General features: G+C 43.9%; 1 protein-coding gene across 5 annotated transcripts in view; it reads left to right on the top strand.

Moving 5' to 3' along the window:
• The window catches only part of sh3pxd2aa (SH3 and PX domains 2Aa), a 145,746-nt gene that overhangs the window by 90,325 nt on the left and 40,452 nt on the right, over window positions 1-14,969 (top strand). For all 5 annotated transcript variants that reach the window (XM_085799464.1, XM_085797925.1, XM_085798787.1 and 2 more), the window contains one exon: window positions 1,112-1,240. In XM_085799464.1, coding sequence (XP_085655590.1) covers window positions 1,112-1,240 — 129 coding nt within the window. The remainder of the gene's footprint in view (window positions 1-1,111; window positions 1,241-14,969) is intronic.

The following is a 14,969-nucleotide window of genomic DNA, read 5'->3' as shown; positions in this document are numbered from 1 at the left end:
ACACACACACACACACACACACACACACACACACACACACACACACACACACACACACACACACACACTGAGATAGTCAAACAACAGGATTAAAAGCGTGATCTGCTGAAATGTCCCTCTGAAACTACATGGGTCATTTCTCAGTGCAAAACAAGCAAACAAGCGTGTTTATGTGTGTGTGTGTGTGTGTGTGTGTGTGTGTGCAGATCAGATGTGGATCCCATGAGCTCGGGGGGGGTGAAATCACGGCTGGCGTTGAAAAGGTTAACCATCAGAGAGCAGGAGAGAGAGAAAACAGAGTGGCCTAACCCCAACCCAAATGCTTTCTTCTTTTGTTTCACATAAACATGGACCCAGCCTCCTTCCCTGTTTCCCTCTGTCTCTCTCTCTCTAGTCCACTCATATGTTTCTATTTAAGGCCAGCAGTGCCGACTACCATGATTGGTGTATCCACCCCCCCTCCCGACTCTCTGTCCAACGGCTGGCTCCCAGCGGCGGTGGAGGGGAGGCCTTTCCTCTCAACCGCACTGTTGATTTTCCACAGGGAAACTTCACCATTCTTCCACTCATTCTCTTCCCGTTGAGTCGTTAGCAGCTCTCTGTACTTCTCCTCTTTTTTTTCTTCTTTCTTTTTCCTCCACCCCCCCCTCCCCCTCTCTCTCCTCTCCATCTTTTCCTGTGGATCTTAAAAAAAAAAAATTTTACTCCTAGTCATGGATCCTCTTTAAGATGCACGATGCGGCCGCAACACGCGATTTCCACGGGCTCCCTCCTCCTCCTCCTCCTCCTCCTTCTGTTTTGATTCCTTCCGATGTTCCTCAGTCCTTCTTCGCTGTGGGCCGGGGGTCGACTCAGCTGTATGGCCAGACGTTTAGGACTATGCAGCCAAGTCGTGAGCTTGCGTTCTGATTGGTCAAGGAGGAGAGGGAACGGTGGTTTGCTGCAGGGAGGAGCGGGGGGGGTTGGCCGATGGCGGCGCACCGGGCGCACAGCAGCAGCAGCAGCAGCAGCAACAGCAACAGCAGCAGCAGTGTCGTGGGTTGCGGTGGTGGTGGGCGTTCGCGGGGCGCCACGGCGGGCAGGTGGTTGACAGCCTGTTTCTTCCCCTCAGGGACCGACAGCTCGGAGCCCATGGTGCTGGAGAAGTACGTGGCCGTGGCCAACTACGAGAGGCAGGAGAACTCAGAGATCAGCCTCAAGGCCGGCGAGACGGTGGACGTGATTGAGAAGAGCGAAAGCGGTGAGTGGATTCTTTTCTTTTGTTTTGTGCTCTTCTCCTGACCAGCCCATCACACACCTACTATACATGTAGATCCACAACAGGACCTTATTGTTAACATGTGTTGCGTTGAAAATGTGGCATCTTCATGCATTCATAGAGCCGCTTGACAGTTGTTTGTATTTGTGATTCGTCCTGTTTGTATCTTACCTCTTGAGTTCACATTAGCAGCATAAACACACACACACACAGCCATGCTCACTCAGCACCTCTATGTTTCCCCTCTCCCTCCTGTTTCTTGACTTTACTCCCTCCCTTTCTAACCCCCTTTGTCCCAGAGAGTCCCCCTACTCCAGCCTCCCTCTCCCTCACTCTCTCCCTCACTCTCTCCCCTTCTTCTCCCAATCTAACGATCACTGGGGCTTGGCACCACCTTCCGAGTGTGTCTGAGTGTGGAGGAAAGGCAGAGTTATGGCCGGGGGCCAGTCTCTTGCCTTTCGCGGCAAGAATGTCAAGTAAATTCAGAAGTCATTTTTCAGCTCTGTAAAGGTGAGAACTGAGGTGTTCCAGTGGTTACTTTCAGTTTTGAACATCTCTGAGGTTCAAGTGGTTGTGCGGCGTGTCCAGCCAACCACAAAAGACAGTCAGTCGTCCACCAAAGGGATGCAGCATTTCACTTTTTTTTTTTCACATTGCCTGCTGCCCCCACTGAGGAAATTCAGTTTAGCAATCCAGAGCTGAATCTTATTTTCCGTGCTAACAGGCAGCAGCTTGCACAACTCAGCAGAGAGCATGGGCTCCAACACACAGCATCCCTGTCGCTCTCCCCTGCTCTTATCTACATACTGATTAAACATGTGAATGTATTCTCTCTGAGACGTCTGGGCCTGCACATCACTCAGCCATAACCAGCCTGTTTTAGCATCCAAACATTCACAGAACGCTTGGTGCCTTTCCATCTAGTTGCTTTTGACTAAAATTAGATAAGTATTGAATTAAGTTCTGACTGAGCCATAAAAAAGTTGCATAGGAAAAGTTTGGTTTTTTTGATGGCAATTTCTGAAAGTTGCTGAAAGTCGATGTCTTTCTGAGAAGTTCCAACACATGTCTCGGTTTTGTTTGTGAGGTTGTGAAATCTCAACTGTTGTGGGGGAACTCCTGACTCAAGGGGGAAAATTTGTTTTTCCCGTGTACATTTTAATTTGCCAGAGACTGGAGTGAGTGAGCGTTGAATGTTTTGGTTTCATGAATGTTCATAAGTGTGCCTCAGCTGCTGCACTCTCGTTTTCTTTGATGATCCCGATTCTCTGGATGATCCGATTGGACAGCATCTGCTCACCAGACCCGATCTGGAAGCTTCATTCTGAACATTAACATTAAACATTTGAAGCTCTTACAGAAATAAGGGCATCTTCTGATCTCTGAGGAACTCTTGCCCAAGAGCTGGCTGTCTGTGTGTGTGAGTAAGTGTGTGTGTGTGTGTGTGTGTGTGTGTGTGTGTGTGTGCTGTCGTCATTCGCTGGGCCAAAGAAGTGGAGCAACAGCCATGATGATGAGGCTCATGATGACATCACTGTGGGGCTACGCCAAGACAAACACATCTGAGAGCTCGTATAATATCCCACAACCCCCTTCCTGCTTTCAAGGCTTTTTCTGCAGCCTCCTGGTCTGCGCGTGCTTCTTTTCTTTGAAGTTTTCAAATCAGACTCACTGATGATTCCACTTTTAATTACAGTTTATTCCCTGTAAGAAGTTTCAGTTCAGATCTCCTGCAGAGCATAGTTTATATGCTATTTTCCTCCGCATATTAAAGGGACATTGTGTAACTTCTCCTGTTATCTATTAACGAAAATCGATTATCTCGTTCAAAAGTCTGTTTTTCACTAATCAGTAATCCCCCCCATCAACAAACTGAAGTGTTCCTTTCAGCTCTGAATGAGCCGTTCATATCATTCATATCTACATGGAGCGGGTAAGCTCGGTGCTGGCTGCCATGTGGTGTCGCCATGTTTTTACGTTCAGTGGCAGCGTGACTGTAGGAAACCACGGAAACTCACCGGAGACACCGGAGCTGTCGGCTCAGGTGGAGGTGGCGTCTGTGAAAAGAAGGAATGGAGCGTTACACTGATGCTGCATTCACGTTCAGCCGGGCAGACGGTCGGTAACAAACCAGATGTCATTTTAGTTACAGAGGTCGAGAGAAAGCCGGTAAAATGTGGGTCAGGTAAACAATTCGACATCGCCATGACAACATATTGTCACGTGTATTGTTTTGTCTCGTGTTGACGGACCACTTGTTTACATAGAGGCTTGTTTATGCCGTTACTGCAGCGGCTGTCGTCTGTCTGCCGTCTGCCCAATTTCACGTGAATGCAACATGAAAAATACGATTGAGTTGCTTGCGATCTACGACCGCAATGCTAGATGGGAGTAATTCCTACACAATGTACCTTTAAGCATAGATGGAGTCGTGCATTAATGCTCTGCTAATCATTTTGGCTCAGAACATCTCAGTCGGTTCCTGACCTGATTTAATTACGGCTGCAGCTCTGAAGTCAGATGTTGTTATTATGCACCCGTGAAAAAGTTGTTGTCCTTGTAAATCTAGACCCAGTTGTTTCACAGAGCTGTGTCAACAAAATCCAGCCGGATTAAATCAACATATCACTGTACCGCTGTCCCACAGTGTAGGAGCTGCCATCAAGTAAAGTGACATTTATGGAGCACAGAGGGAGTTGGGGTTGGATGGATCGGAATCGTCCCCGAGAGAGGAGCAGAGGCCTCGTCTGGGCCACTGTCCTGGTTTTCTCCCTCTGGTTTCTCCTCAGACATGGGAACCATAGAGCGTCTGGAGAGAGGAATGTCCCAGCTGGAGAAAATAAATCTGCATATGTCACCAGTTAAAATTATATGGTGTGTCGGACTAAAGGAAGGCAGAGATGTGAAAGAGACCTAGAGGAAAGGTCAGTGTAGTTGAGAAACCACAGACCTGTGTGTCAGATAGTCTAGATGAGGACCCTGGGATCCCCCATCTGGAGGACTCACTTGGACACACGAAGCACTGTATTTTATACTAGAGGGCTGACTTGTATGTTTTTAAAGGCATTCTTAATTTGCTTTTGTTTGTCACAGTGTGCTGAACAAGAATACACTTCCATAAGGTAATAGAACAATAGGCAAAATAATTGAAATACGCACACGCTGAATTCTGGATGTTTCTAATAATAATAATAATAATATCACTTGACACAATTATTAGGAAGTGTTTCAGTAATTATTATTCATTTATTTACATAGGGCTGGAGTGAGACAGTAAATCCAGGGGGAGTGAGAGTAGGTCAGGGGGTCTTACTGTACAGTACAGTATGTGTGTGATTGGTTGCACTAATGAACTGGTTCCAATAGAATGAATGAGTTGTCACATTTTTACACATTACCACTCTTGTGTGGTTTACTAGTAGTTTATTAGTGGGCTGTTATATTGAAGAATTGTCCCACCTTTAAGGGGGAACTATGCAAGTCCGGTCGCTTTTCTGCTGTTTTGCTAACCCTCCCCCTAGCCATGTACATTGGTTTACAGTGAAGCCGGAGAGAGATCAATCAATATAGCCGTAACGTTATATACAGTATGATGTACGATGTTACGACGTGCATATCTGTGTAGTCTTATATGTCATACACAAGAGATTATGGGTTACGGGGGCGCATTTGTGTCGCAGTGCTGCAGAGACAGAGTCAGAGACTCTGGTCTTATAAGGTTGGTTTTCAGCCAAGAGACACTAGGTGGAAGGCAGAGAGCCTCCATTCTCCCTGGAACAAGTTACATGACATACTAAACCATCACAATTACTCCAAAGCTGTTTAATTAAGGTAAAAATGTAGCATAGTCAAGCTGAAAATCCTGCAGAGTTCCTCTTTAAGTGTGTCCTGTAGACAGCTGACCCAAGCTGACTCCTCCCCCATTCCTTTAATTCATTTCTCTGACATTAACACTAACATCAGACTTCAGTCTCTCTGAACTCATCCTGTGTGGCAGATGTCATTCTTGGCTGTTTGACAGAGTTCCTCTCTGATTTATTTCTGCTGTAAAGACTTGTTTTCACTCGTCATGAAGTTATTTCCTCTGGATCAGCAAAACACATGACCAGAGTCCTCAGAAACCCCTGCAGGTTCAACTGCATGAATGAACTACTTTAGTGGCTCATTGAGTCTGAAAGACTCGCTATAAACAGACATTAAAACACTCGTCGGCCTAGCAACGTTACCGTTACAAAACAACCCTCTAATGTAATAAAAAATCCATAAAGCCATACAAACCCATAAAGAGCATAGATACTCTCTTCCTTCTAATGAATGAAATCATAATTGTGCCATGCTCAGACATAAAACAACCCATCAGACGATACAGAGAAAGAAAAGAAAAACCTCGTAATTGCTCCTGTTGTGTGGTAACATAGATTCAGGGAGACTGTTAAGACAGTTGACACAATAAAAGAAAATAAGTGAATCATTGTCACATTGTATAAAATGTCAGACAATGTTGAAGAAATCCAAAGTACCATATACTTAGTTTGCTCACAAATTATATTCTATATTATTCAAAAAATACATTAAAGGTTTAATATGTAGGAATTCCCCCCATCTAGAGGTGCGGTTGCATATTGGAACGTATTCTTGATGTTGCATTCACGTGAAATCGGGCAGATGTCAGACAGACAACAGACGCTGCATGTAACAGGATAAACAAGCATCTATGTAAACAAGTGGTCCACCAGCATGAGAAAGCTTTCATTTGTATGCGGGTGTGATTCGACTTCAGTGAAATACGTATTTATGAAAGCAATATTTGATTTTTGCTAATAAAAAGCCAAATAAGTTACATACTGGGGCTTTAAAAGATGAACAACAACATTCTAGTGAGGAAGAAGTGATGGAGTTTGTGTGTAGAAAAAGACAAGGTTGTAGGTATGAGATAAAACATAAAATATTTTATGAAGACACTGCAATATCCATGAGACATTGGTGTTATTGTGAAGATTTCGGAGTGTGCTACAGTTTCAGTGTAAACCCACAGTTATATTAAATATTGTATCACTGCAGAGGCGTCTGTGAGCCAGTCTGTCTGACTGACTGTGACAGGTCTTCTGCTCCGCGGCCACACTGACAGAGGAGGATATAGAAGTGGAAAACAGCTTTTGTTTCTCTGCTTCATCAGCTGGGTCTAATGGATCTGCCAGGAGTATCTTGACACTAAACTGCAAACAGGATCTCGGGGTTAGTGTGCCGCCAGAGTCACAGCGGCAGCCAGAGAAGCCATTTGCTCAAAAATCTTGGCCGTCAGCGCTGCCAGCTTTCAGGGGGCATTTTCTCACAGTTGATTTACAGCGATGAGACAGATTTGCTCTCTCCGTACTTGACTCTACACACCTTGCATGAAACGCCTCCTGCTGTGTTGCCTGATAATAGGGATTCTCTAAAATGAATGTTTTTGTGGTCTTCGGTCGTAAATCGCCACAGTCCACACAGGAGCATGACAGACGTCCTCATAGATGGGACATGACAGGTACAGTGCTGCTTGGAGGGGCCGATCGGTGCCAGGAGCTTTGGCAACATTTTCCCACCACACCTCTCCAGGTGGCTGTGTGGTCTGGTGATGCTGACAGCCGGCACTGTTTCAAACCTGGAACTCCCTTCTTATGGTCTGTCCTCAGTCTGCTTCAAGACAGTGTCCTATGGAGCTCAGTTTCAGTTAGTATCAGATCATCACATTACATTATAATTCAAGCCCCACTTACCTTATGGTACGACTTACCTTTAAGCCACAAAATAATTCTAGCAGTTGTGTGTTGTTGTGGCTGGAAGATGCCAAGAAGAAATACTTGACAAATTCAGCAGTAACTGGCATTTAGGTTCATTCTGTTCACTTTGAATATAGTTGTTTACTGACTTTCTATTTTCTATTTCTATTTTTCTATTTTATTTGATCAGCTAATGTCAATAAGATGAAGATGTTAGACAATTAATGAGCCAGTTGTTTCAGGGCAACGTTAATATCTTCAATGGAAATCTCCAACAAAGATATAGCCAAACATATCCAATGATGTAATATGAAGTATACGACTAACACATCATTGTTTTATAGTGATGTATGTATTGTATTTCAAAATGCAAAGTGGATTGTTGCGGGCTGAATGATCACAGCTCCAGAATGTGAGAAAATGTGACATTTCCCTTAACAGCCTTTTGTGGAGGGACCTTTAAAGGGATATTTTAACATTCTGCAAGCTGTTTTGAGATTGGGGCAGACATGAGCTCTGCTCTCCACTGTATTAGCTGAGCAGCTCACGTCTCTGCCCCGCTGATCTCAAAACAGCTTGCACCGACAATTAAAGGTAATGAACCTACTCCTAAGACTATATGGATTATGGCAATACTGTAGAATTCGCCAAAATGTTGAACTATCCCTTTAAAGGGCTTTACATAAGACGCTACCCTGCATGCCCTCGGCCTCGGGCTGACAAATGTTGCACATGTCTTTAATCAAGGTGTGCTGAGGAGGGGCTTAAAGGATGTTTTGGACAGAGTTGACACGAGAGCCTGGAGGGGAGCATGAGTGTTTCCTCTGAGCAAGAACAGAGACTGGCAGCATTAGTCAGGGTGAGACGTCTTGAGCCCTCAGATGGCTGACTATCACTCCTGCAACACCCTAGCTTAGCTGCATTAGCCAGCTCCACCCTGAGGCAGGGAGAAAATACAGTAAACAGTTGAGCTCAGACAATGTGGGATAGTTGAGTTGAGAACTTTATTTGTCAGAATCTCTTCTGAGATTTTTCTTGCGTCCAAGACACTTGTTTCTCATATAAACAACAATGCACGATTTGTATCTTAACTATGCTACATTTTTACCTTAAAGCAGAAGTAAGCGATCCGGTCGTTTTGGCCAACTTCCTGTCAGCCGATGGAGTTAGCAGTCCCCGCCCTCGTCCCTACGTCACCACATTCACGCGCATCCCTTGGCTGCACACACAGAGAGGACCGCCCCTTTATGCCGTTCTCTCTCCTCATTGGATAAAGGTTGTAGGATACAAGGAAAGTTTTCTCCTCGGCTTACAGCAGAGCAGAGTGACTGACAGACCCGTGTTTCAGACCAAACACTCTATATAAGTGATTGCTGTCGGAAGATATAACTATTTAAGACTTATTTTAACACAATATATCTTTCTTGGATATGTGTGCCATACTGTTGCTACTGCTGTTACTACTGTAGTGTATGTATTGTGTATGTATGTATTACAAGTACAAAGCAGCTGATACGCCACTTGCCCAAGACAAATTTCCCTTCCGGGACAAATACAGTTTATTTGATTTGATTGATTGACACTTCTGCTTTAATTAAACAGCTTTGGAGTAATTGTGATGGCTTAATAAATGGCTTAACTTGTTACGAGGGACAACGGAGGCTCTCTGCCTTCCACATGCGTGTCACTTTGCGTCTCTTGGCTGAAAAACAACCTTGCAAGAGCAGCCCCGGTGTAGCAGCACTGTGACACAAACGCGCCCTGTAACCCACAATCTTAAACTACACAAATACACACATGGTAACATCGTATATGATATATGACATTATATACCACTCTATTGATTGATTTCTGATTTGCTTTGTGGTAAACAAATTCACATGACCAGGATGAGGGTTAGCGAAACAGAGGAAAAGCGAACAGACTTACATAGTTCATGTGTTTCAATAAGCAAACATGTACAGAGATACTGACAGAGAGCTGACAGACCGCTGGAAACTCTGCATTCCTGAAAGGTTGGCCATCTTTAATGAGCATGATGATATTAACAGAGAGTGTGTGCGTGTGTGAGTCTGTGTGTGTGCCACCCCACCACCAGCTATCCTCTTTCACTTGTAACAAGTGTGACTCGGTAACCGACCAAACCCCGGCTTTATGAAAACTTGAGCCCAGTAACACGAGCTTCAAACTGGGAAGTAATGCCTTCATCTTACTGTCAATAAAGACCACAACCTTGAAATTGACTCAGACTCTCTAGGAAGAAACAGCACGGACGGGGTTGGATGCCCCCTCGCTCACTCTTTGAGATGAGCTTTGAAGTTTTTGAACATGAGACTCTACCTCTAAGCATAAAATCAACCCCTGTACTTTTGAGGTGTAGTGAACAGAGGCTGGGGTCATTTAAAGGAGGATTTAGTTACACAGCAGGAAAAGGTACCGGCCTATTTAAACCTCCCATGCTCATAGATCACTGATGTTTGTATGGGTCTTTTCATATCTTTTAATATCTTTCTCCCCTTCACTCTCATGTTGTCTCTCTCTCACCTCGGTCCTATTTTCATTAGCCTTACTTTTCTATTCCAACATCACCTCATACATCTCTAATTCTGCTGTGCTCAATTGGCGCTCCACTGTGTCCACTATGACCTCCACTTTCTCTCTGCGGGAAAAAGCAAGCAATTACTGCCTGCAGAGACATGGTGTAGCTAGAAAGTCCAATTAGAGCTGAGCACTGTAAGAAAAGCCAATTACAGCCCCTCCACTGTCTTACATATTCATATTTTGTGCTGTGTGTGTGTGTTTGAAAGTGGGAGAGAGCAGGTGTTGCTGCATAACCTTTCTGGATATTAGTCATTAGTAGCTGAGCGCTTCATAAATCCTCCAGAACAGTTGGGTATGTTATGTCAGACAAACTAGCAGGAGAATGTAAATCAATTTAGAAAAAAACAAAAAAAGAAAAACAAGAGGATTGTTGGGCATGTTTTATTTTAGGGCTTGCTCAAGGCAAAGAGAGAGAGGGTTCAATATCACCAAGTACAACAGAAGACTTGACACGTAACAGGAAATGAGCCCTTGTGTTCTCATCCTATGGAACACCACACATTATAGCTGCAGCTGCTGTTGAGAGGGTTCACAGAGCTCAGCGGGTGCTTTGCTCATCCGTGTGACTCGCTCAAACACACATCTCTGGTTTATTAGATTGAAGATCTGTGAATAAAGTATGACAGCTGACCTCACATAGATGTCAGAAATGCTGTGCTGGATGATCCAGTCAGTCCTGAGGCTGACAGGTGGTATTTATAAGGGTCTGGGAATTAACAGGAATGTCCATGATTGCATGCAGCAAGGTGCAGGTTTTTTTTTTTTTAGATCTAGAGATAAGTTGTGTTCAAAATGTAGCTCAAGCATGGCTACGTCAGTGAATGACATGACAATGCATGTGCTGAATTTTGGTATTTTGGCTTTATACTGTATTTAGATGATAGGGCCCCATCTCTATATAGAGATCTAGAGATGTTAATTAGCCGTGTGGCTGTAATCTCACATATTTACATGCTAAATGGTCATCAATATGTATTCTACCATTTTTAGAAATTAATAAATCATTAATTCATGTATAAATTAATAATTTCAATTTGGCCTTTTTGTTGTTGAGCTAGATTGATCTTTATCAGTGGTGGTGCAGAGAACTCAAAAGGCGACACAATTACTGAGTCTGGGGTTTCTGGCTGAATCAAAGTCTGTTTATTCACAAAAGGCCAAATACCGGGAAGTCAAAAAATCAAGCAACAGTACAGGCTCAAAGGTCGAGAACACGAGGAACAGGTCACACATGAAGAACACTCAGGGAGATAAAAGGTTGGAACGCTCAGGACATTGCAACAAGACGATCTGGCACAGGAGGAATGGAGAGCATAGCACAGTGAGACACAGGTGAAACACATTGGGGCAGGGAAGACAATCACACAAGCGGGGAACTTGACAGGAAGACAGGGGCAGGACACAGGCTTCAGAAATAAACAGAAAAGGTGATATAAGATATAGATCTAAACACTTCTCAGTGGTTTGCAATCAAAGTGACCAATCCTTTAAGACCCACACTGTATTACTGGAGAGGTCTCACTGAGGAGAGAGGAGCTGCATTTTTTCCTGCAGTGCTGATATTGGTTGAAGCTTTGCCTGAAGTGATCAGTGTGTTCAAACTGAGCTCTGGTCAGATTATTAAACAGGACCTGGAGACGCCCCACACCACATCTTCCTCATGTCAGAACTGGAAATACATTCAGCATTTTTTGTCGTTGTAATTTTTTCACCTTCCCCTTCAGCGACTGGCCAGAGGGGAAAAGTAATGAGGATTTCAACTTTTCACCCATTTTTTAATTACTTAACACAACTACTTCTGTGACTGTCTGCTGTAAAACAAAACTGTTGGAAGCTGTTAATAATTTGCCTCCATTTGCATGGCATCACAATCATCAGATAAAGTGTTATATGAATGTGTGGTGAAAACAATGTTTTTCAGACTTTTTATTAATTACAATTAATGAAGACTTACTTTGGCACCCTTTGATTCTTATCTTTTTGAGCCTTGCACTCTAGCTATTTGACAACGTGACTGTGTGAAGAGATTGAACAAACTGGTGGTGTTGTGCTTAGTTGTTGAAATAGTTTTTCTACAGCAGACCGGGGCATTTAACAGCCCGCCAGCTGGTTCTGGCCCATCCAACTCTTCCATCCAGCCCATGAGATCAAAGACAAACCAGACTGATGAGGCTTATTTTATGGCTGCATGAAATGATTCCAACTTGCTTTTATTTTTAAATGCCTAGCGCAACTGTGCTTCCCTTCCATGTTTGTGTAATAATTGTTGTTAATAAGAAGCTGTTTGGATCGTTTTGGTTTTCTATATTTGATCTTAAAGGGATATTTCAACATTTTGGCAAATTGGCCTATTGCCATAATCCCTATAGTTTTAGGAGTAGGTTCATTACCTTTAATTGTTGGTGCAAGCTGTTTTTAGATCGGCGGAGCAGTGACGCCAAGTGCACGGTGTTTCCACGTTTCCCTCATCAAACCAAATACACAATTTAACAACTCTAAAACACTCTCATGGACAAGTTGTGACCTGCACTTTCACCACACTATGAAATAATTATGTATAATTATGTAACATTACAACACATGAAGCAAATACTACTTCCATACTTTTGAAATCACTCCGCCAAGCAGCCATGTCTGGAATGTAGTTCCAGCTATGCATTTACCTCAAAAACAACTCAGTCTCATAACATTCAATTATTATCTCATGGCGTGGTGAATGTGCAGGTCACAACTTGTCCACGAGAGCGTTTTGGCGTTGTTGGATTGTGTACAGTATTTGGTGAGATTGATGAGGGAAAGCTGGACATACCACGAGCCTCCGTAGCGTTAGCCGAGCAGCTCACGTCTCTGCCCTGCTGATCTAAAAACAGCTTGCACCGACAATTAAAGGTAATGAACCTACTGCTAAGACTATAGGGGTTATGGCAATAGGCGAATTTGCCAAAATGTTGAAATATCCCTTTAACATTTGCGTTGCCCCCAGCAACAATCTGCATGTACTGTATGCCCTTCTAGGGAAAATAAGTGCCCACCCATGTTCTACAGTGTTTACTGCTGGAGTTGAGGCCGTTTGTCATCCTCATGTCTTCCATACTTACAGATTCACTTTGAGTGAACGCTGACTCACAGGAGTTGGACGGGGTGGAGACATGTGACTGAACATGTATGCATCAGGGAAAGTGCTGACAGGACAGAGAGCTGGCCTTTTGCCGTTGTCGTTAAAAGGTTAATGATGGTTAATGTCCATATAGTCATTCTCTTTGCATGTGAGCACATTTCGCTCTTTAGGCCTATACCACCACACCCATGCTGAACTTCACTGGTCAGTTTATGCATCATTCCAAACATATGCCCAGCCAAGTTATGCTTTGCTTTAATTGACTGTGAGTAATTTTTCTCCATCTGGCTGCCAATCTCTGGCCCAGATCTCCTCCTACGGGACAGATTTTCTGTGAAAACTCTAATCTGTCTACAGGCTTCTCACACATGATGGCCAGCCCACTTCTCTCAGGGCCCAGGTCTGCCTTGCTGCCATCTGCCTATTACACTGGAACTCACTGCTTTTGTATCTTTCTCATTCTATCTCTTGTACCCATATCTGTGTTTCCATTTGGTTCTTCTTCCCCCCTCCTGTCTCCAGTCCATTCTGGCCCCTGTGAGGGTAGAAAGTGTGTATATCTGAAGCGGGCAGCCGTTTTTCTGGTCCTCATTTATCTGCATTTACTGTGCCCACTTTCTCTAGAGATGGATTTATAGGAGAACTGGGTCCTGTCAAAACCTTGCCATGAGTGCACATGTTGTTTTCTGCAGCTTCTCTTTTGATAGAGAGGCTACTTGGTTGTTTCTGGCCTTTGGGATGTTTAGCTTCAGTGTGCATGTGTGAAGAAGACTGGAAAAAAAAAGAAAAAAGACAGCCGCCATGTGTTATTGTTAATTTTTCTGCAAACATACAACTCTCTTTTTCCCAAAACACTTGAAAACATGTGAATAATCGATCAGTTTTAATCAGCAGTGCAGCTAAAAAGAGTTGTGCGGTCAATATCTCGTCCATCAAGAACAATTTAAACTTCAGCTAAAACATTTTGTTATTATTAAGAGGTCTGATGAAAGCCCTTCACATATGGACGTCTGCAGCCCTCATCACTTTGGCATCAATCACAACCTTCTACAATGTCTTCATTGTGGACAGTGCAGCAGCTGTGATTTTAAGCAGCACAAATAGATGAAGTCACGTCATTCCTGATTTAGAATTTCAGCATAGTGGAGTAGGATCATGTCTAGAAATAACCACTGTTGTTATGTTTTTGGCTCATGCTGATCAGATTTTAGATTTGTCATTACTGTTAGGATGTTGTTGTTTTTTCTGTCTATACAAACTCACGTGTTAGGATGAACCATGCAGCAGCTGGGGGGCGCAGTCGTCAGCACAGGAGATTTATGATTCTGTTTTTCCATGCTGTGCCAGGTGGGCTGAAGAAAAGGAAGATCTCCTCCGTTTGTCTCGGTGAGGAGGGCGCGCTCTCCCCTGTACAGGTGGCTCCAATTCCTCTTTAGCTTTTTGAGTAGTTGCAATGAATCAGGCTATGAAGCTCCTAATGTGTTTCACGTGGAATCAGCCATCCTTACAGCTGGGAAGACCTTTTTATTCTGCAGCGAAGCAGAAAAGAAATGAAAACCATCAGTTATGAAAACACAAACTCTCCACTAAACCGCTGAAAGCTGCTTGAACATTTCACAAAGAACACATACAGTACAGTAAAATACATTCGCAGTTTAAAGCTGATCGATGCAGCAGAAGAGCTGCCAAAGTGAAAGTCCTCTGGATGCCCAGGTTTACTACAAGACTGAGCACTGTACTGAAGACCGGCCTTCTTAAACCAGGAACCATGGTCATTATGCAATTATTGTGGTGTCAAATACATTTAAAGACAGCATGAAACCACTACTGTACAGATCCTGATCCTGAAGGGTCTGAAATGAACTGCACTGACCTCTCCTGGAGTGCAGCGTGAATACCTGCAGGAGTCAGACAGCAGCCGGCTGACAGGCTCAGGCTGGAGCAGCTACACTGACTGCAGCTACTGTGCAGAACGCTGTGTGTGTGTGTGTGTGTGTGTGTGTGTGTGTAGGCTCTTAGGTTGAATCAACTCCTGTGTTGACAGTGAGACATGACCCACTGTGGAGAGTTCCAGTGCAGACAGGGTTGCAGTCTGGTTATATGTGTGAACTTGTGTGTGTGTGTGCACTGTTGTTCCTATCTAAGAGGGGACATCGGCGTCGTTACACATTCACCAACAGGGGACCAAGCAGCCAACAGGGGACTTTTTTTAGGTCCCCTGTTGGACATGCTT

This window comes from Trachurus japonicus, chromosome 1 (assembly GCF_045865225.1).
Source record: "Trachurus japonicus isolate A0001 chromosome 1, Traja_1.0".
In the NCBI taxonomy this organism is placed as follows: Eukaryota; Metazoa; Chordata; class Actinopteri; order Carangiformes; family Carangidae; genus Trachurus; species Trachurus japonicus.
The sequence above is the reverse complement of the archived record's forward strand: the minus strand, read 5'-3'. Positions and strand labels throughout refer to the sequence as shown.